This window comes from Epinephelus moara, chromosome 24 (assembly GCF_006386435.1).
Source record: "Epinephelus moara isolate mb chromosome 24, YSFRI_EMoa_1.0, whole genome shotgun sequence".
Taxonomy (NCBI): domain Eukaryota; kingdom Metazoa; phylum Chordata; class Actinopteri; order Perciformes; family Serranidae; genus Epinephelus; species Epinephelus moara.
Window position 1 is genome coordinate 17,056,039 of NC_065529.1, and position 15,306 is coordinate 17,071,344.

Genomic DNA, 15,306 nt, shown 5'->3' on the forward strand with positions numbered 1-15,306 from the left:
TCTTCCTGCAGTGGCCACGAGTTCAATTTCAGCCCACGGCCCTTTGCTGCATGTCATCCCATCTCTCTCACCCTTTCACGCTTAACCTGTCCTGTCCTTTCTTGAAAAAGAACATTCATTGCGCCTTGCAGAGAAACATACAAATGGGGTTGAGAATGATGACTGGTGTTATAAGAAGCGTAGCTCCTTCGGGAAATAGCTCACTGCGCACTGAGCGTGTGGTCGAGCAAGAGAGGATGAGTGATGGTGGATGTGCCCAGAGCGGACAGCTGTTGGCGAATGGAACAGAGAAGAAATTAGCAGGAAAGTTGTCAAGTGGTTGTAAATGTACAGCGTAGGTTTCAGTCTGTCCATGAATAAACACTGCAGCTCCTCAAGATCCAAGTAAACTCTATTTATACAATATATATATAAGCATAAGCACAGGCACTGTACAAGTCTGAATATATGTTATATTGTATATTGCATATTTTGCTCATATCCTGCAGCCCTAATTAAAAGCACAAGGCAAATTTAGAGAGGCACATCCATATCCATATTAAGTTTGATTTCTTTTTAGAAACCTATACATTTAGGAGCTTTTTTTTTCTGCAAAATACAACTGCACAATGCATACTGAAGCCACACTAGTCCACACTGGTCAGCCTGTGCATACTACTTTACAGATAACAGGCAAGAATAGGTAATACCATCAGGATCGGTGTGACACAACACAGTGGTGAAGACCAGTGCAAACCAGAGACTCTTGCTGTGTCTCAAATCACATACTTCCGTTAGTACACTTCCATGTAGTATACTATGTGCACTATGTACTCATTGGCGTAGTGCACGAATTTTGACAGGGTCGTGTTGTCTCAAAGAAAACATGGCCATTGTGCACTCACCGGACATGACGACCACAAATTAGCTAGTTAGCAAACTAGCATTAGCATTCGCATTATCGTTCACGGTACTAAATCATTACAGACTGCTAAATTAACCCAATAAACATACTGCTGGCTTATATCCGACAACAGTATAGTGGTGCTTAGTGCAAAAAACATATGTATTTGTACAATGCAGCGACGTTCACGGTCGCACAGTCCTCGGCCGCCATTTCCAGTTTGAAAAGTGGTCCCTCCCCTTCCACTACATAGCCAAGATGGCAACCATTTAGGGTGAGAAGTGTCCATAGTTCCACACTCAACTTCTTGACCGTTTTGAGTGCATCATCCGGGTACTCATAGTGCACTGCATTTTTCCATACTTCTCAGTGTGAACGCACTTATGCACTCAAAATAGGTGTAAGTACAGAAGTACACGATTTGAGACACAGCATCTGTTAAGACCACAACTTTACTGGCCATTACCACCAGTTTACAACTGTAAAACTTAAGACCAGAATGTTTCTATACAAGATATATACAGTACAGTGTCAAGCCCTAAAACTGGGATGTAGAGATGTTCTTCTTCAACTTAGTTTTCCAGTCACAACTGTTCCTGTTCCACCTGCCTTACCAACAGGCCCTGGTGTCGGGTGTATTGCTGTACTGGCATGTTCAACCAGACCTGGCACTTAAAGGGGAACACCACCTAAATTAATTTGCTATTTCCAGGAAAGTTCAATCAATAGTTGTGAACATGAGCTACTCTCTCTCAGAGCCAGAAACCAGAGAAGTGAGTCTCAGACTTGTGATGTCATTAAGTATAAAGTCTGGAGCTGCTCCATAGACAATGAATGGGACCCTGATTCTGTGGACCCCCAAAGTATTTGTTCTCTATTTTATACCCAAATGAGCTCTACACTGTTGTAATGTTCTCAGTTGTGAAACAGAAAATGTACCCGTACACTCAGAACACTCCCCTGGGTGCTCTCAGTGTCAACGATAACTTTTTTTTTTACAATTCTTCGTCTACAGAGCAGCTCCAGACTTTATACATCACTAGTTTTAGTTTGAGCTCTGTAGCTTTGGGATTTGGGAGACAGTTGTTCATGTTTACTTATATTTTGGGGCTGTCTTAGACCATAGTCTTGAAAATGGCATAGTTCCCCTTTAAATTGTCACCATATTTTTTGAGGGCATCAGTGTGAAATGTTCCAGATTTTAACTTTAAAGAAGAACTTCTGTGTCATGCCGAGTGTTTGGGTCATCAGTGAGAAATGTGAGACCAAGAGTGCAGTGTCATGGCTGCAGGGAGCACCAGGACTTTTAAAACTGCGTGTGGGTGTGTGTGTGGGTGTGTGTGTGTGTGTGTGTGTGTGTGTGTTTGAGACAAGCAGAGAGAGCATAAGCCTCTGGGTATTGGCTTGGACTAAAGCCAAGCTTACAGGAAATGCCAACAAAGCACCAAGAGATGTTCAAACAACATGCACACACACACACACACACACACACACACACAGCCTCTCACACACACTGGCGCACACACAGATGTACACACTTTAGTAAACAAACAGCCACCCAGTCTCTGCTCCAGTGTGATCAAACCACAGAAAATATTAAAAACCAACTTCCAGGAGAAATTGTGTGAGTCACTGGCTCCTTCTCTGTCGTACACAGCACTGTTAGCCTCTCACCTCCTGTAAATCTAATCAATGGCAGACAATAACTAAAAATCATATGGGCAAGTGGATTACGTCCTCTGACAGAAGAGCAGAAGAGTTGACTGCTCAGGTAGCAGCAAAACAGACCTTGAAATATTTGTTGTTCAAGAATGACGAAAGCAGAGTGACATTTCAACCCTTTTTTCTTCCACTGATCTGAGGAGACTTGTGTGAGGATCAGTTTACACTGTTATTACTTATCTGAACAGGACAGAATGTGGAGACTTTATAATCCCAGACCAGAGCAGGAGAAGCCTATGATTTTTAGCAAAAGACATCTGACATTGTCAGGATTTGTAAAACTCTTTGCAGATGCATTAAATGTTGTCTTGCAGCAATGGACAAGTAGGGTTGCATCAGGTTGACAGATATCAGATATTCAGTCAGGCACATTATGTTGTCAGTCACAGAAAAGCCCACTACAACATTTTGAAATACGCTGTTATTACAGATGTGTTTAAAGGAACTGTGTGCAACATTTAGGTAGTATCTATGATTCAGGGTCTGAGCCAGTATTGCCTGCACATGGTTCTTAATATGGTGGTGGAGGTAGCAGCTAACAGAGCTAACAGTGTTAATGTGGGGGACCTGGTGGATGGGCATGATGCCTCTGCAATGACTCCATTCTGCCACTGTGGAACAGCGATATCAGCAGTACAATTGCAGTGCAGAGCAGCAGCATCTAGCTAGTCGCATGGGACTCATATTCACAAAGGGTTCTGAAACACATAGCTGAGGGTTGACAGTTCGTCATTGTCAGGCCATCGGTGCGCGTCTCTCGCTCTAGTTTTTGCAGTGTGCACTGCACCATTGGGATAAGTCAGCCCTTGTTGAATTTTTTTGGCCAATTCAGTGTGTTGAATCGGCATCTACGACTGCAGAATCTGTCGGTAAATGAAATCATTCTGATTGGCAGTTCAGCTCAGTGCAGGGGAAGAGAAATGAAGTGAGGAAAGTAAACAAGTGGGTAAAGTCAAGAGGGCGTGAGATCAAAATAGACTTGTTATACAAGATGCTATTGCATTTTTATCCATTCAGCTATTTACCAGAGATGGTTTGTAACTGTGTGTTGTTCACTAGCACACGGTAAATTTGCTTTGTTCTTTCAACATCATGTTGTGTTGTTAATATGCTAAATGGCTAACTAGCATCTTAAATCCGCCTTGTTGGGGTGATGGTGGCTTAGTGGTAGAGTAGGCGCCCCATGTACAAGGCTGTTGCTGCAGCGGCCCAGGTTCGACTCCAGCCTGTGGCCCTTTGCTGCATGTCAGTCCCTCTCTCTCTCCCCCCTTCACACTTGTCTGTCCTGTCAAATAAAGGCTAAAAATGCCCCCCCCCCCCCAAAAAAAAAAACAAAAACATCCGCCTTGTTGGTTTCCCAGACTACCACAGGCCACTGGTATGGAAAGTTATGTCCTCTCACGGAGGCGTAGAAAGCACAACTTGCAACTACATGAACCTTTCTGACCGAGATTCAGGCGACATGAGGCAACGCAACAGTCGGCCTCCATCGTTGATTGTTCTTTTATGTTGGTCATGGTGTGTCTGGACCTTGACAGGCACGTGCTGTTGGACACAACAAAGAAAAAGGAGCTCAGATTACAACACACACAGAGTGCGCGTGACCTCATTCTCTTTTCAGCATGCCATCACTTTACATAAGCCTATCTACCACTTTATCTTTGCATAGCAAATTGTGGTTTGCTGCTGTGATACTGCTCTGAATATCATGTAGAGCCCCTTGAGAACACCCTTTTGTTATTTCGCAAGAACTATGCCATTATGTCTTCACAGATCTTGATCAGACATATAACAATGATCCTTAAAGGACTAGTTCATCCGAAAAACTGCCAGGTAAAATGCTATTAAAGTTTATATACTGTAAAAACCAAACACACAGCAAGTTAGCGCGGCAGTTCTATCACAGCCCCCTCCCAAACTATTAAAGTTAATGGAGCCATCTCTTTACAGCTCCAAAAGAGCATAAAATGTCCATCAAATTTGCAATATGTGGTTGTTTGTGGTGCTGTAAAAAGGTGGTGCTGCTATCTTGAATAATGTAGAATGAAAGCACATGAAGTAACACACTGCTCACTCAACAGACTTGGGGATATATAGATGAGTTGTATGTCGTGTCAAAATAAACATTTGAATGTTAGGAAGTGTGTCCTTGCTCTATAAGGCCTCAAATCCTATTTTATGTACTCATCCTGTTACAAGGACGATGACTTGATCTTACCTTGACACAAAATTAATCAAAATCACACAGTATTTCACTCTATGCCGTGCCACCCCTACAAAATGTCTGAACCCTCGACCAAAAATTGCTTCAAACATGGCGTTCCTGACAGACTGAGTGGATCCCAACCAAACAGAAACCACTGTGGTCCAAATTCTAGTCACTCGTCGGTCGAGTTTTTCAAATGTGGCTATAGAGGACGTCTGGAGTGCTTAAAAGCTTCCTTGAAGTGCACAGCCATCTGTCAACATTGAGGAGCCTGAAGAATAAACGTCAATAAATCAAATGGCTCTTAAGTGAAATACACTTTCCTCACAAAGCTAAGAATTCATTTTGGATAATCTAATCTCAGTTTAATAATGAGAGGTCTCCCTGCCATCACTGGGAACTGGACACTGTTTTCACTTCATTGTATTTTGTTTTTGGACAATGTAATGAAATTTGTCATAACATTTTGATCTGGCTAATATTATATAGTGCTGCAGATTTGAAGGAAACTCGATTTGTTGCTACTGGAAAAAGAGCCACAGATAATTCTTTCTCCTACAGTTACGGATTAGACATATTGGTATTGACCATTGTTATTTAATACAGTTAATACATTCTGAATGTGGCTCAGCCGTAGTTAAGGTCAAAATCTTGACCTTTTTGTCACACTTGGCAAAAAAAATTGACTCTTTTGTACAATTGGACGCAACACCATTTGGTCACTTCTTTTTGCATTTGCTACTGTAGTATTATGGCTCCCAAAAACCCAGAGGCAGGCGCTGAGGTGGGCAGAGTGGCACAGCTGAGGTTGTGTTTATGCAGATCAGATAGCACAGTGCCATTTTGGTCATTTCCACCTGCTCAGACCACCTCTTATCGCAGGTGCACAGAAAGCTTTTCTCAGACAGGATCCTTCGGACAACAAGTTGGGAGCAGCCGGTCTGAACTGCCTATTATTTAAGTCTGCCCTCGCTTCACCTACTGATAAAGTATTCCTCCTACAGGTACTTACACTGTGCTCATCCTGTGCTGCTCTGCACCAGGAGTTTGCTTGTGCCACAAAAACTGCAAAAAAAATACGTCAGCCACGCCCACGTGTTTGCACCCTGAGATTACAGCTGCATAATATGTGCTCGGTTTCACAAAAGTAGAGCCCATTATGTTGATCGCTGATACAGTATTAACCTCGGAATGGGTGTTGTGCTTGTGTGTGTGTGTGTGTGTGTGTGTGTGTGTGTGTGTGTTGTGTAGGAGTTTGCCACCCTGACGAAGGAGCTGAACATATGCCGGGAGCAGCTGCTGGAGAAAGAGGAGGAAATATCTGAGCTGAAAGCTGAAAGGAACAACACCAGGGTATGTGTGTGTGTGTGTGTGTGTGTTTGAGTGTGTGCATGTGTTAGTGTGTGGTGATGCTGATAAAAACAAACAATGTTTCTAAGCTTGAAATTAGTATTCTCTTTGGTCGTGGATGCAATCATGTGTGTGTGTGTGTGTGTGTGTGTGTGTGTGTGTGTGTGCTATAGCTGCTGCTGGAGCACCTGGAGTGTCTGGTGTCTCGTCACGAACGCAGTCTGAGGATGACAGTGGTGAAGAGACAGGCACCCCCACCATCTGGAGTCTCCAGCGAGGTGGAGGTCCTCAAAGCTCTGAAGTCGCTGTTTGAACACCACAAGGCTCTGGATGAAAAGGTGAACACACACAAACACACAGAAGGGCTGCGATCTGTTCTAACAAATATATGCTGAGGAAACGATTGCATCATTTCAGGGGCCAAAGCACTGAAAGCAATAATTGACGTGCTTCATTTGAGGAGTGTCAGTTGATGCCTCTCTGGCACTCCAGAACCAGAGCCAGCTGTATCTGAGGAGAGGGTCACTATTTTGGAAATATTGTTGTATATGACACATACTGCGATTAATTCTCTATGTATTTCTATTTGATTAAAGTTATATGCAATTACAACTTCACACAACCAGCGGTATTTTGGGGAAAGATCACTATTTATGCAGACAGGCAAAGTTTGTATGCTTTACAGATCCCCCCTGTTAATTTTCTGATTAACATGTAATGTAGGAGGGCAACTGTTGGCTGCATGTGGTTGATGAACTCGCATGTCATATACGTAGCGAAGGCTTCTCTGCTTCTGATTGGCTTACCCTGACATTCTTACCCTAACTCTCACCAATCCTACCCCTCTTGCCCAAACTTCATCAACCTATCTAACAAAGGCAACAAGTACTAGCCAATCAGTGGAAGAGTAGTGCAGGTCATGTCTTCACTATCCTAGGAAACACAAATTCATGTGCGGTTGGTTAGCTGACTTGATATGTATTTTACCTGTTGCACCGACAACGTCTCTTATCTCTTGTCCTTATTTTATAAGTTTTTAGTGTGCAGTCATAAATCACAGGTCATTTTTGGACTTCATTGAACTTCCCGTCATTTATGTTTGCATATTCCTTAAGTCGGCTAGCTAACTAGATGTCTTAAGGACCCTACACATGCTGTTGGCAGGTGCCTGTCAAGAAGTGTTCAGCCAGGCCTCCAAAAACACAACTCCCCTAAAAACAGGCTTAATATGGAAATATCATGTCAGTTTAATTTTTTTAATCTATTTATTTAGTATTTTTTTATTGTTAATAATTTATTCTTAAATCAAATACTGTCCTCTGGGAAAAAAATTCTTACCTTTTAATTCCTTTCAGCTCTCTCCAAATGGTTACTGCAGCTGAAGAAAAAACATATTTGGTCACTGGGTCTTCATTTGATGCTCCAAAACAAAACAAGGTCAGAGTAGGGCTGTCAAAGCAGTTTGATGTGCCTCATAACACTTCTGGTGCATTTTGGGGCATTCAAAACAATAGGCGAACTTCAAAATGTGTGGGTCATAATGCCTCAAGTGTCTTCGGGGCATGGTATTTCCATCAGCCCTGTACAGGGGCACCTTCCTGATAATTCACCAAGGTATACAGCATATGACGATATTTGTGTTACAAAAAAGAAAAACAATGGAAAAATTGAGCTGCTGTTGACAGAAGTCATTGAAGCATGTAAGACATTGTCTGTCCTACAATGCTGTGTTTCTAATATGCAAATAATCTACTAAGAAAAGTCTTGCTGGCTTTAAATACTTGAATAATGAATAGATTGAAACCAAACGCCCTTCTCGCTGGAGGACAAAATGCCACTTGTTGCCGCAGCAGATGTCGACTCATAAGCGAGCATTGAACAAAAAAAACCTGGTTTATAAACTGCTTTTGTAGTTGGAAGAAGTCATCTCAAGATAAAGTTATATGTAGCAATACTCCCAAACAGGGGAGACCTTTTCTTTTTTTAGTCCTGTAATGTTATCCCCACTACTGACAGTCCCCGACTTTCTCAGTTCAGCTGCCTGGAACACCAGTTGACACTGACCTCTGGTGGTGCGTGCTGAGCACTACATCACCTCAATACAACATCTCCATATCAGTTCAGTGGAAAGATGAGTGTCTGTATATTGGACGGTATTGAAAATCATACCTTATGTATACCCCTGTATACTGTAATACCCTACTGCTCAAGCCTAGTGCTGTCACACACGCCACTTTGTTGCTCCTTGTTTGTCTTATTAACGGAGCTGCTCTTCTCCCTCACTAATTAATTCTGATGAATTTGGTTTGTCTGCTTGTCTTCTCAGTGTTAAGCTATTAATGAACCTCAGCAAGCCCTGAGTTTCAGAGTAAAAGTTTTCTATTGGAGGGAAGAGATTGTTGTTGAAAAGCTTTTAATGATGACTCTAAACAGATGGAGGGATTCTTGAGTTTGCAACAACAGCAAACAGTTGCAGCAGCAGATTAAGACAGGAAGAAATATGATAATGTATTCATATAACAGGGGGAAATTAACTTTGAACTGAACTCAAGGTAAAAAGAGCCCCGTTTCCAGATTTAAATTCTCTGTGTTTCTAAATTATATCCAGAACTGTGCCTTTACATCAGCGTGTCCTCATGTCTCTGGACTTTGTCGTGATATGTGTGATCTTGATGTGTTTGTCAGGTACGTGAGAGGCTTCGTGTGGCTCTGGAGAGGGTGGCCACCCTGGAGGGACAGCTAGCAGCTAACACACAAGAGGTAAGGTGTGTGAGTGTGTGTGTGTGTGTGTGTGTGTGTGTGTGTGTGGGTGGGTGTGTGTGTGTGTGTGTGTGTGAGTTCCTTTGTGTGGTTATTGGTAGTGAAACATCTGTTCAGTCCCTTGCAGACATCTGTTGAAGCCTGCGGTCTGATCTTATATATGCTTCAAGTGTCACGCTGGGTGAGAGGCTCTGTCGTCTGAGCCCTCTGTTCATGCACACACACACACACACACACGTGCACGGACACAAACTCGCCTTCTGTACTCATCTAGTTAAAAATGTCATTAAAGAAATCACTTTAAAGATAAATTATGCTAAATATTCACAGCAGGCTCAGTTAAAGCAAATCCCAGTGGGTTATGTAAGATTTAAAGTGAAGTTGCATTGATCACACAGTTTTGTAAGAGGAGCAGACCCTCACTGAAACAACCCCTCCTTCATCTATTCTGAGGCTAATTCATATTTGTAGTTGTGTAAAATATAGCAGGGCGTGTTGTCTGAAGCACGCTGGCAGCCTGAGAGCCAGGCTTCCCCTTTGGGAGGCTAAGTTTTGTTCTAGGATTCACTGAAGGAAGAGAGAAGATGGTAAACGTGTGAGTTTGTTCATTGTTCTTTTTTTCCTTTTTAATCTACATTGCAGTTGAACATGGTGAGGCAAAGGAAGGATGGTGACTCGGTGGAGCGAACAGATGGATCCAAACCTACATGGAAGGTCTTCCTGGCTGTGTGATTGTTTTTCTGCTCTGTGATTTATCTTATGTCTGCCTATAGTAATAGTGTCCGTTTGGCTGTCGGTTGCTGTCTTTGCATCTTATTATGCCTTTTTTCCACACATTGGCACGCATACTGTACACAGGACAGGTTAATGGAGCTAAAATGTAGCATGAATCCTCCTTCGCCTTTCTGGTAGTTCTGATATCATCAAGACTCTTGCTCTTTATATCGAGCCTTGTCCTCCATGGTTTGAGGCCAGCCCTGAAATGAGCACACATTATGTAACTGCGTCTGGGTCCATCTGCAGGGACTAACAAACCTCCCTGTGATTAAACAGCAGAGCCTGGAAATCGCCTTCGTCTATACGGGCCGGCAGCCGAGGAGAAGCATCACAAGATCCACTCACTTTGGCTCCTATTTCTTTGGCCTTAGGATAAAGAGGGGAAAAAGTGTCAATATACAGCACTTTTATTAAAGGAATAATCAAACTTGGAAAAAAATCAATAGCAAACCATTAAGTGGAGAGCTAGGAGAAGACTATATCAAAGGATGGCCACAGAGTGAGGGAGAAAAGATGAGGAGAGAATTGGCTGGAGTACCAGCATTTGGAGGAAGAGTGTAATGTAGATGTGTGAACACAGTGTGAACTGTGCAAACACACACTCTATCAGGACATTTATCCACGGCTTCTGCTGCCCTGCTGACAGTCACTGCCCCCCGGATGTTACAGTTAGAGGATATTTGAATTCAAAATGCCATAAAATGATCATGATCACATGCACTTTTTCAGCAGGAACCCAAACCAAGACAACATTAGAGTCATGTTGTACCTGTTTGCTACACATTGTCAGTCACGTGGGGCTTTAAAGTCCTTTTTCCAAAATCCACGGGATAATAATAGCTAAACTGGAATTACGCACAATCACTTGTATCACCGGGTGTGTTTTATTACACAGCCTCAGACCATTTGGCCCTTTTGCCTCCAGTGTGTCTGTGTATGTTTATGTTTCTGTAACATATTCATGAGCTGGCAAAATTGGCACATGAGGGAGCTGAGGGGGTCCTACTAACTTTTGCTGCCCACTGTGTTGCCTGTCTGAATATGTGTCCCCGAAGGTTTGTTTAATTAAGGCCCTGGAATTAACTGCACTTTGAGCTGCGAAGAGAAGAGAAACAACATCAAAACAACAACATGGCAGCCCAACCTCACACAACCCACCCTCGTATGCATAACGCTCCACACTTTTATATCTAGGTCATCCAACTTTATCAGTTCTGCAACAACTCTCAATATCATCCACCCATAGTGTGCACATTTGTACGTGTGTCTCTGCCCTTAAATATATTTCATGTGAGAATGTGGATGTATTTCTATTAATGTTGTGTGTCCACCTTACAGAGACTGCCCAATGGCTCCATAGACGCCCACGATGATGGCAGCCGGGTGTCGGAGCTTCAGGAGCTGCTGGATAGGACCAACAAGGAGCTGGCTCAGAGCCGCGAGCACTCAACCACTCTCAACGGCCGCATAGCCGACCTGGAGGCAGAGCTCGCAAACGCACGCCGAGAACTGAGCCGCAGCGAGGAGCTGTCAATCAAACAACAGAGGGAACAGAGAGAGGTGAGAGTAAAGGAAGCAGGCTTTTGTTCTGGTAGCAAGCACCGAGAACAGCCGGCCATAAAAACCTGAGGCTTTTTCTAATAGAATTTAACATTGTGCTGCTTTGTGGAAAAAATATGTCCCTGTATTAATTCATTATGTCATTCTTTAAAAAAATACACACTAATTTCTCATGCCATTGAGATTTCTCACTTCAACACAGAAACTGTATATGACAGCTCATGGCTCATGGCGTACAATAATGAGACACAACTTTACTACAAAAGGGTGCAAGAAGACTCAAAATGACCACAAGGATCTGGGCTGTTGCCACACAGACACTCTTATGTCAGCTCTGAGTAAAAAAACTACCCTAAGGATGCACATTGATAATAACAGCCAGAGGAGACTGAGTTCCTTGTTTTGGTTTTTTAATATTTTGAGTCTGGGCAGTGGCAGGTCATCATCAAGGCTGGGAGACTTGGTGGTTTCCTTCCTGTCTCCAAGATACATAAAACTGTCTTATCATGAACGTGCTTTGTCTCATTTTTGCTGTCTTCATCAACTTTAACTACAACACATTTGTATCATTACAAAGTACATGCACGTCTTGTATATGAACTGCAAAAATACAAGATACTATGAAGGTTAATACACTGGGTTCCCACATGTCTTCGAAATCCTTGAAAGTTTATAAAACTGAGGATAAAAATGAAGGCGCTGAAAGTTTTTTAAAACACAGATAAATAGCCATGGGTCATTGAAAGTGCTTGGATTTTAATATTTCGTGCACAAACAGAAACTGAAATTCTTTTTTCTTACTTAACGCTAGTAAATAGACGATGATTCACTGTCTGCAAGTGTCTCCCGCAGTTGCGTCAGTTTCATGCACCACCTGCCATCACAGTAACACAGCACATTGTGTTCACACATTCAAGCCTTTCTCTTTTTTTAATGTTGTCTGTGAGCTTCTGTAAAGCCTGCTAATTCTCATTATGAAAGTTCTCAGTGTTATAACAGTAATTAACCCTGATCCATGTCTCAAACTGTGTCGTGTTGAGCCCTTGAATTGGGCCTTGAAGGTCCTTGAATATGATGTTTAAGAAGTGTGGGAACCTTAAGTCATATATTGGGGAAACACAACCATACATGTAGGGATGATGTACAGCATTGTGGGTCTTTGCCTCATCGTGCCTGTTGTTGTAGGCTCGACTCTCATGATTTCCCTGTTGTTGTTGTTGTTTCTGTGCACCCATAGAGAGAGGATATGGAGGAGAGGATAACAACGTTAGAGAAGCGCTACCTTGCTGCTCAGCGGGAGACCACACACATCCACGACCTCAACGACAAACTGGAAAATGAACTGGCCACCAAGGACTCGCTGCACCGACAGGTAACACACGCACAACAACACGAGCCATAAAGAGTGCCTGACTTGGATTTAAGCAGAGCGTCTGGGAAGACAAAGAACAACAGCCATGCAGTAAGCTGCTCTGTCACAAATCAGTAAATGAAGCCTGACGTAAGGACTAAATCAATATTTATAAATGTGCCGTGTCATTATTCCGCTTCATGTTCAGGCTTCCTCGGATGTGTTACAATCCTAATGTGTTGTTAAGTGACACCAAAAATGGCACATTTGTCTTGATGCAAGGTGACATGTGAGTTGTGGATTCAGGCTAATGTGCTCTCTCTCTTTCTCTCTTGCAACATTTTAATATTTCATGCCTCAACATTGTCATCCACAATAAAGCTGAGATAGTGACACAACCAATAGAGTTTTTCAAAAGTGTGCCGATGTATATAAAGCATTGTAGAAAAGTTTATTCTGGGTTTGAGCGAGCAGTGGAAAAATGGCGCTCAAAGGTTCACGTGTAGTTCAGGGTCGATCGGAGTTCAGCACCACATGGGGAATACCAGAAACATCCTCGGTTTGTGCCCACGTGTCGTGCCCTTGCTACTCGCTGGCTGCACTACACTGATTACACCTCTCTGGTGATCGTGCTAATGTTCGGTGCGCGCTGGTGTGTGTGTGTGTTTGTGTGTGTGTCAGAGCGAGGAGAAGGTACGCCAGCTGCAGGAGATGCTGGAGATGGCTGAGCAGAGGCTGGCTCAGACCATGAGGAAGGCTGAGACACTGCCAGAGGTGGAGGCTGAACTGGCACAGAGAGTGGCAGCCCTTTCCAAGGTAACACACACACACACACACACACCAGCACACAGCTGTAGAAAGCATAGCAAAGGATGCTGATGCAATAAAACAAGAATCAGTTATTTATACAAATCATAGAAGCAGATAGATATTGAACACATTTACAGAGCTTAAAGCCAGGCAGTTGTATTTACATGTAAGTGTCTCCCCCTGCAGGCTGAAGAGCGCCATGGCAACGTAGAGGAGAGGCTCAGACAGCTGGAGTCACAACTGGAGGAGAAGAACCAAGAGCTAGGAAGGGTGTGTGAGCATATGTGTGTGCGTCTGTGTGTGTGTGTGTGTGTGTGTGTGTGTGTGTGTGTGTGTGCACCAGCCCTGCAGGGTTTCTCTGACCTCTCACTTTGTTGCGTGTGTGTGTGTGTATATGTGTGTGTGGGGGGAGGGGGGGGGCTGATGCTTCACATTAGTTGGACGCCTTGACTCTTGGCTCCGTGCTCCTTCATGCAGACACGTACATACACAAACACACAGGACAGACGCACATATGAAGGGCTCTCCATTTTCCCGGTGCATTGTTGCATGAATTTGAACCAAATCCACATATCTTGCTGCAACACATCCCCTCCGCCCCCCCTCTATACGACTGATTGGCTGCTATCTTTAGACTCTGAATAATTCACGCAAGGCTAATTTCTCTCTCTCTCTCTGTCTCTCTCTCTCTCTCTCTCTCTCTCTCTCTCTCCGTGCGATCTCATGACTATATTTAGTTAAAGGAGCTCTCTGAGGATGCAGATTTTTGTTTGTGTGTGTGTCTGTGGTGTTAATTTACTTTAATGAGATTACCGGAGAACACGTATTAAGCACAGCACTTCCCATTTAAGGGAAGACATTTAACCCTTTTTCATTGACACGTAAATGACAGTAATTAAATCATTCCGGCTGTGAGATCCATTGTTGGCCAAGAGGACCTACTGTATATCTGGCAGCTGGTGATCTTGGGCTAAATACACACTTCATCCTTTAATCCATGTAGAGATGCTTGATTAGCTGCATAAATACGCCCAAATGGAGTCTGTGTCAAAAGAGAAAATTTGATGATGTCATTCGCCCCCCGTCTGGTTTTTTCTCTCTCTCGCCACTCATCAGGCTCGTCAGAGAGAGAAAATGAATGAGGAGCACAACAAGCGCTTGTCTGACACCGTGGATCGTCTGCTCACTGAGTCCAATGAAAGGCTGCAGCTCCATCTGAAAGAACGCATGGCTGCCCTGGAGGACAAGGCAAGGCCTGTACACATGCATTCATCTAGTCAGCGGCAGCAGCGGCTCATATTGCTGTTGTTATTGCTTCACAAAACAAATGAATATACAGTAGAGCACGTGTTCTACTTGGACACACAGATTTGTTTTGACACAGTTTCGTGATTTCTTTTGTCTAGAATTCGCTCATTCAGGACCTCGAGAACTGCCAGAAACAGCTTGAAGAATTCCACCACACCAGGGTCAGTGAGACTTGAATCAATCACCCTAAATGAATAAGTGAAAACTGCAATTGTCTCCCCACTTCCAAATATGCCCCATATCAGCAGTGGAATATTGTGCTTTGAGCTACATAAACACAGTTTTGTGGTACCTGTACTCTATGCAGCTATCTCCATTTTCTTTTACTTCACTACATTTCATGCATATTTATTTAATTCCATTTAATTTATTTGACAGCTGTAGTTTGTTACTTTGCAGATTAAGCTTTTGCATAAAAAACACTCGTGATTTTAGAAAATATAAAGCATGATTATGACTGACAATGATATTAAAATAATCTTTACTAGAAATAGTACAATATTTTGGTAATATGTTAATTGGATTTCTTGCAGAAAGTTGATTTGATTAGATCAATACCACTCTCATAGCTGTGTGTTA

General features: G+C 43.0%; 1 protein-coding gene across 1 annotated transcript in view; it reads left to right on the plus strand.

Moving 5' to 3' along the window:
• The window catches only part of ppfia4 (PTPRF interacting protein alpha 4), a 75,657-nt gene that overhangs the window by 45,534 nt on the left and 14,817 nt on the right, over positions 1 to 15,306 (plus strand). The window contains exons 3-12 of the mRNA XM_050037887.1: positions 6,063 to 6,164; positions 6,335 to 6,499; positions 8,847 to 8,921; positions 9,564 to 9,635; positions 11,037 to 11,258; positions 12,496 to 12,630; positions 13,291 to 13,425; positions 13,606 to 13,689; positions 14,536 to 14,667; positions 14,826 to 14,888. Coding sequence (XP_049893844.1) covers positions 6,063 to 6,164; positions 6,335 to 6,499; positions 8,847 to 8,921; positions 9,564 to 9,635; positions 11,037 to 11,258; positions 12,496 to 12,630; positions 13,291 to 13,425; positions 13,606 to 13,689; positions 14,536 to 14,667; positions 14,826 to 14,888 — 1,185 coding nt within the window. The remainder of the gene's footprint in view (positions 1 to 6,062; positions 6,165 to 6,334; positions 6,500 to 8,846; positions 8,922 to 9,563; positions 9,636 to 11,036; positions 11,259 to 12,495; positions 12,631 to 13,290; positions 13,426 to 13,605; positions 13,690 to 14,535; positions 14,668 to 14,825; positions 14,889 to 15,306) is intronic.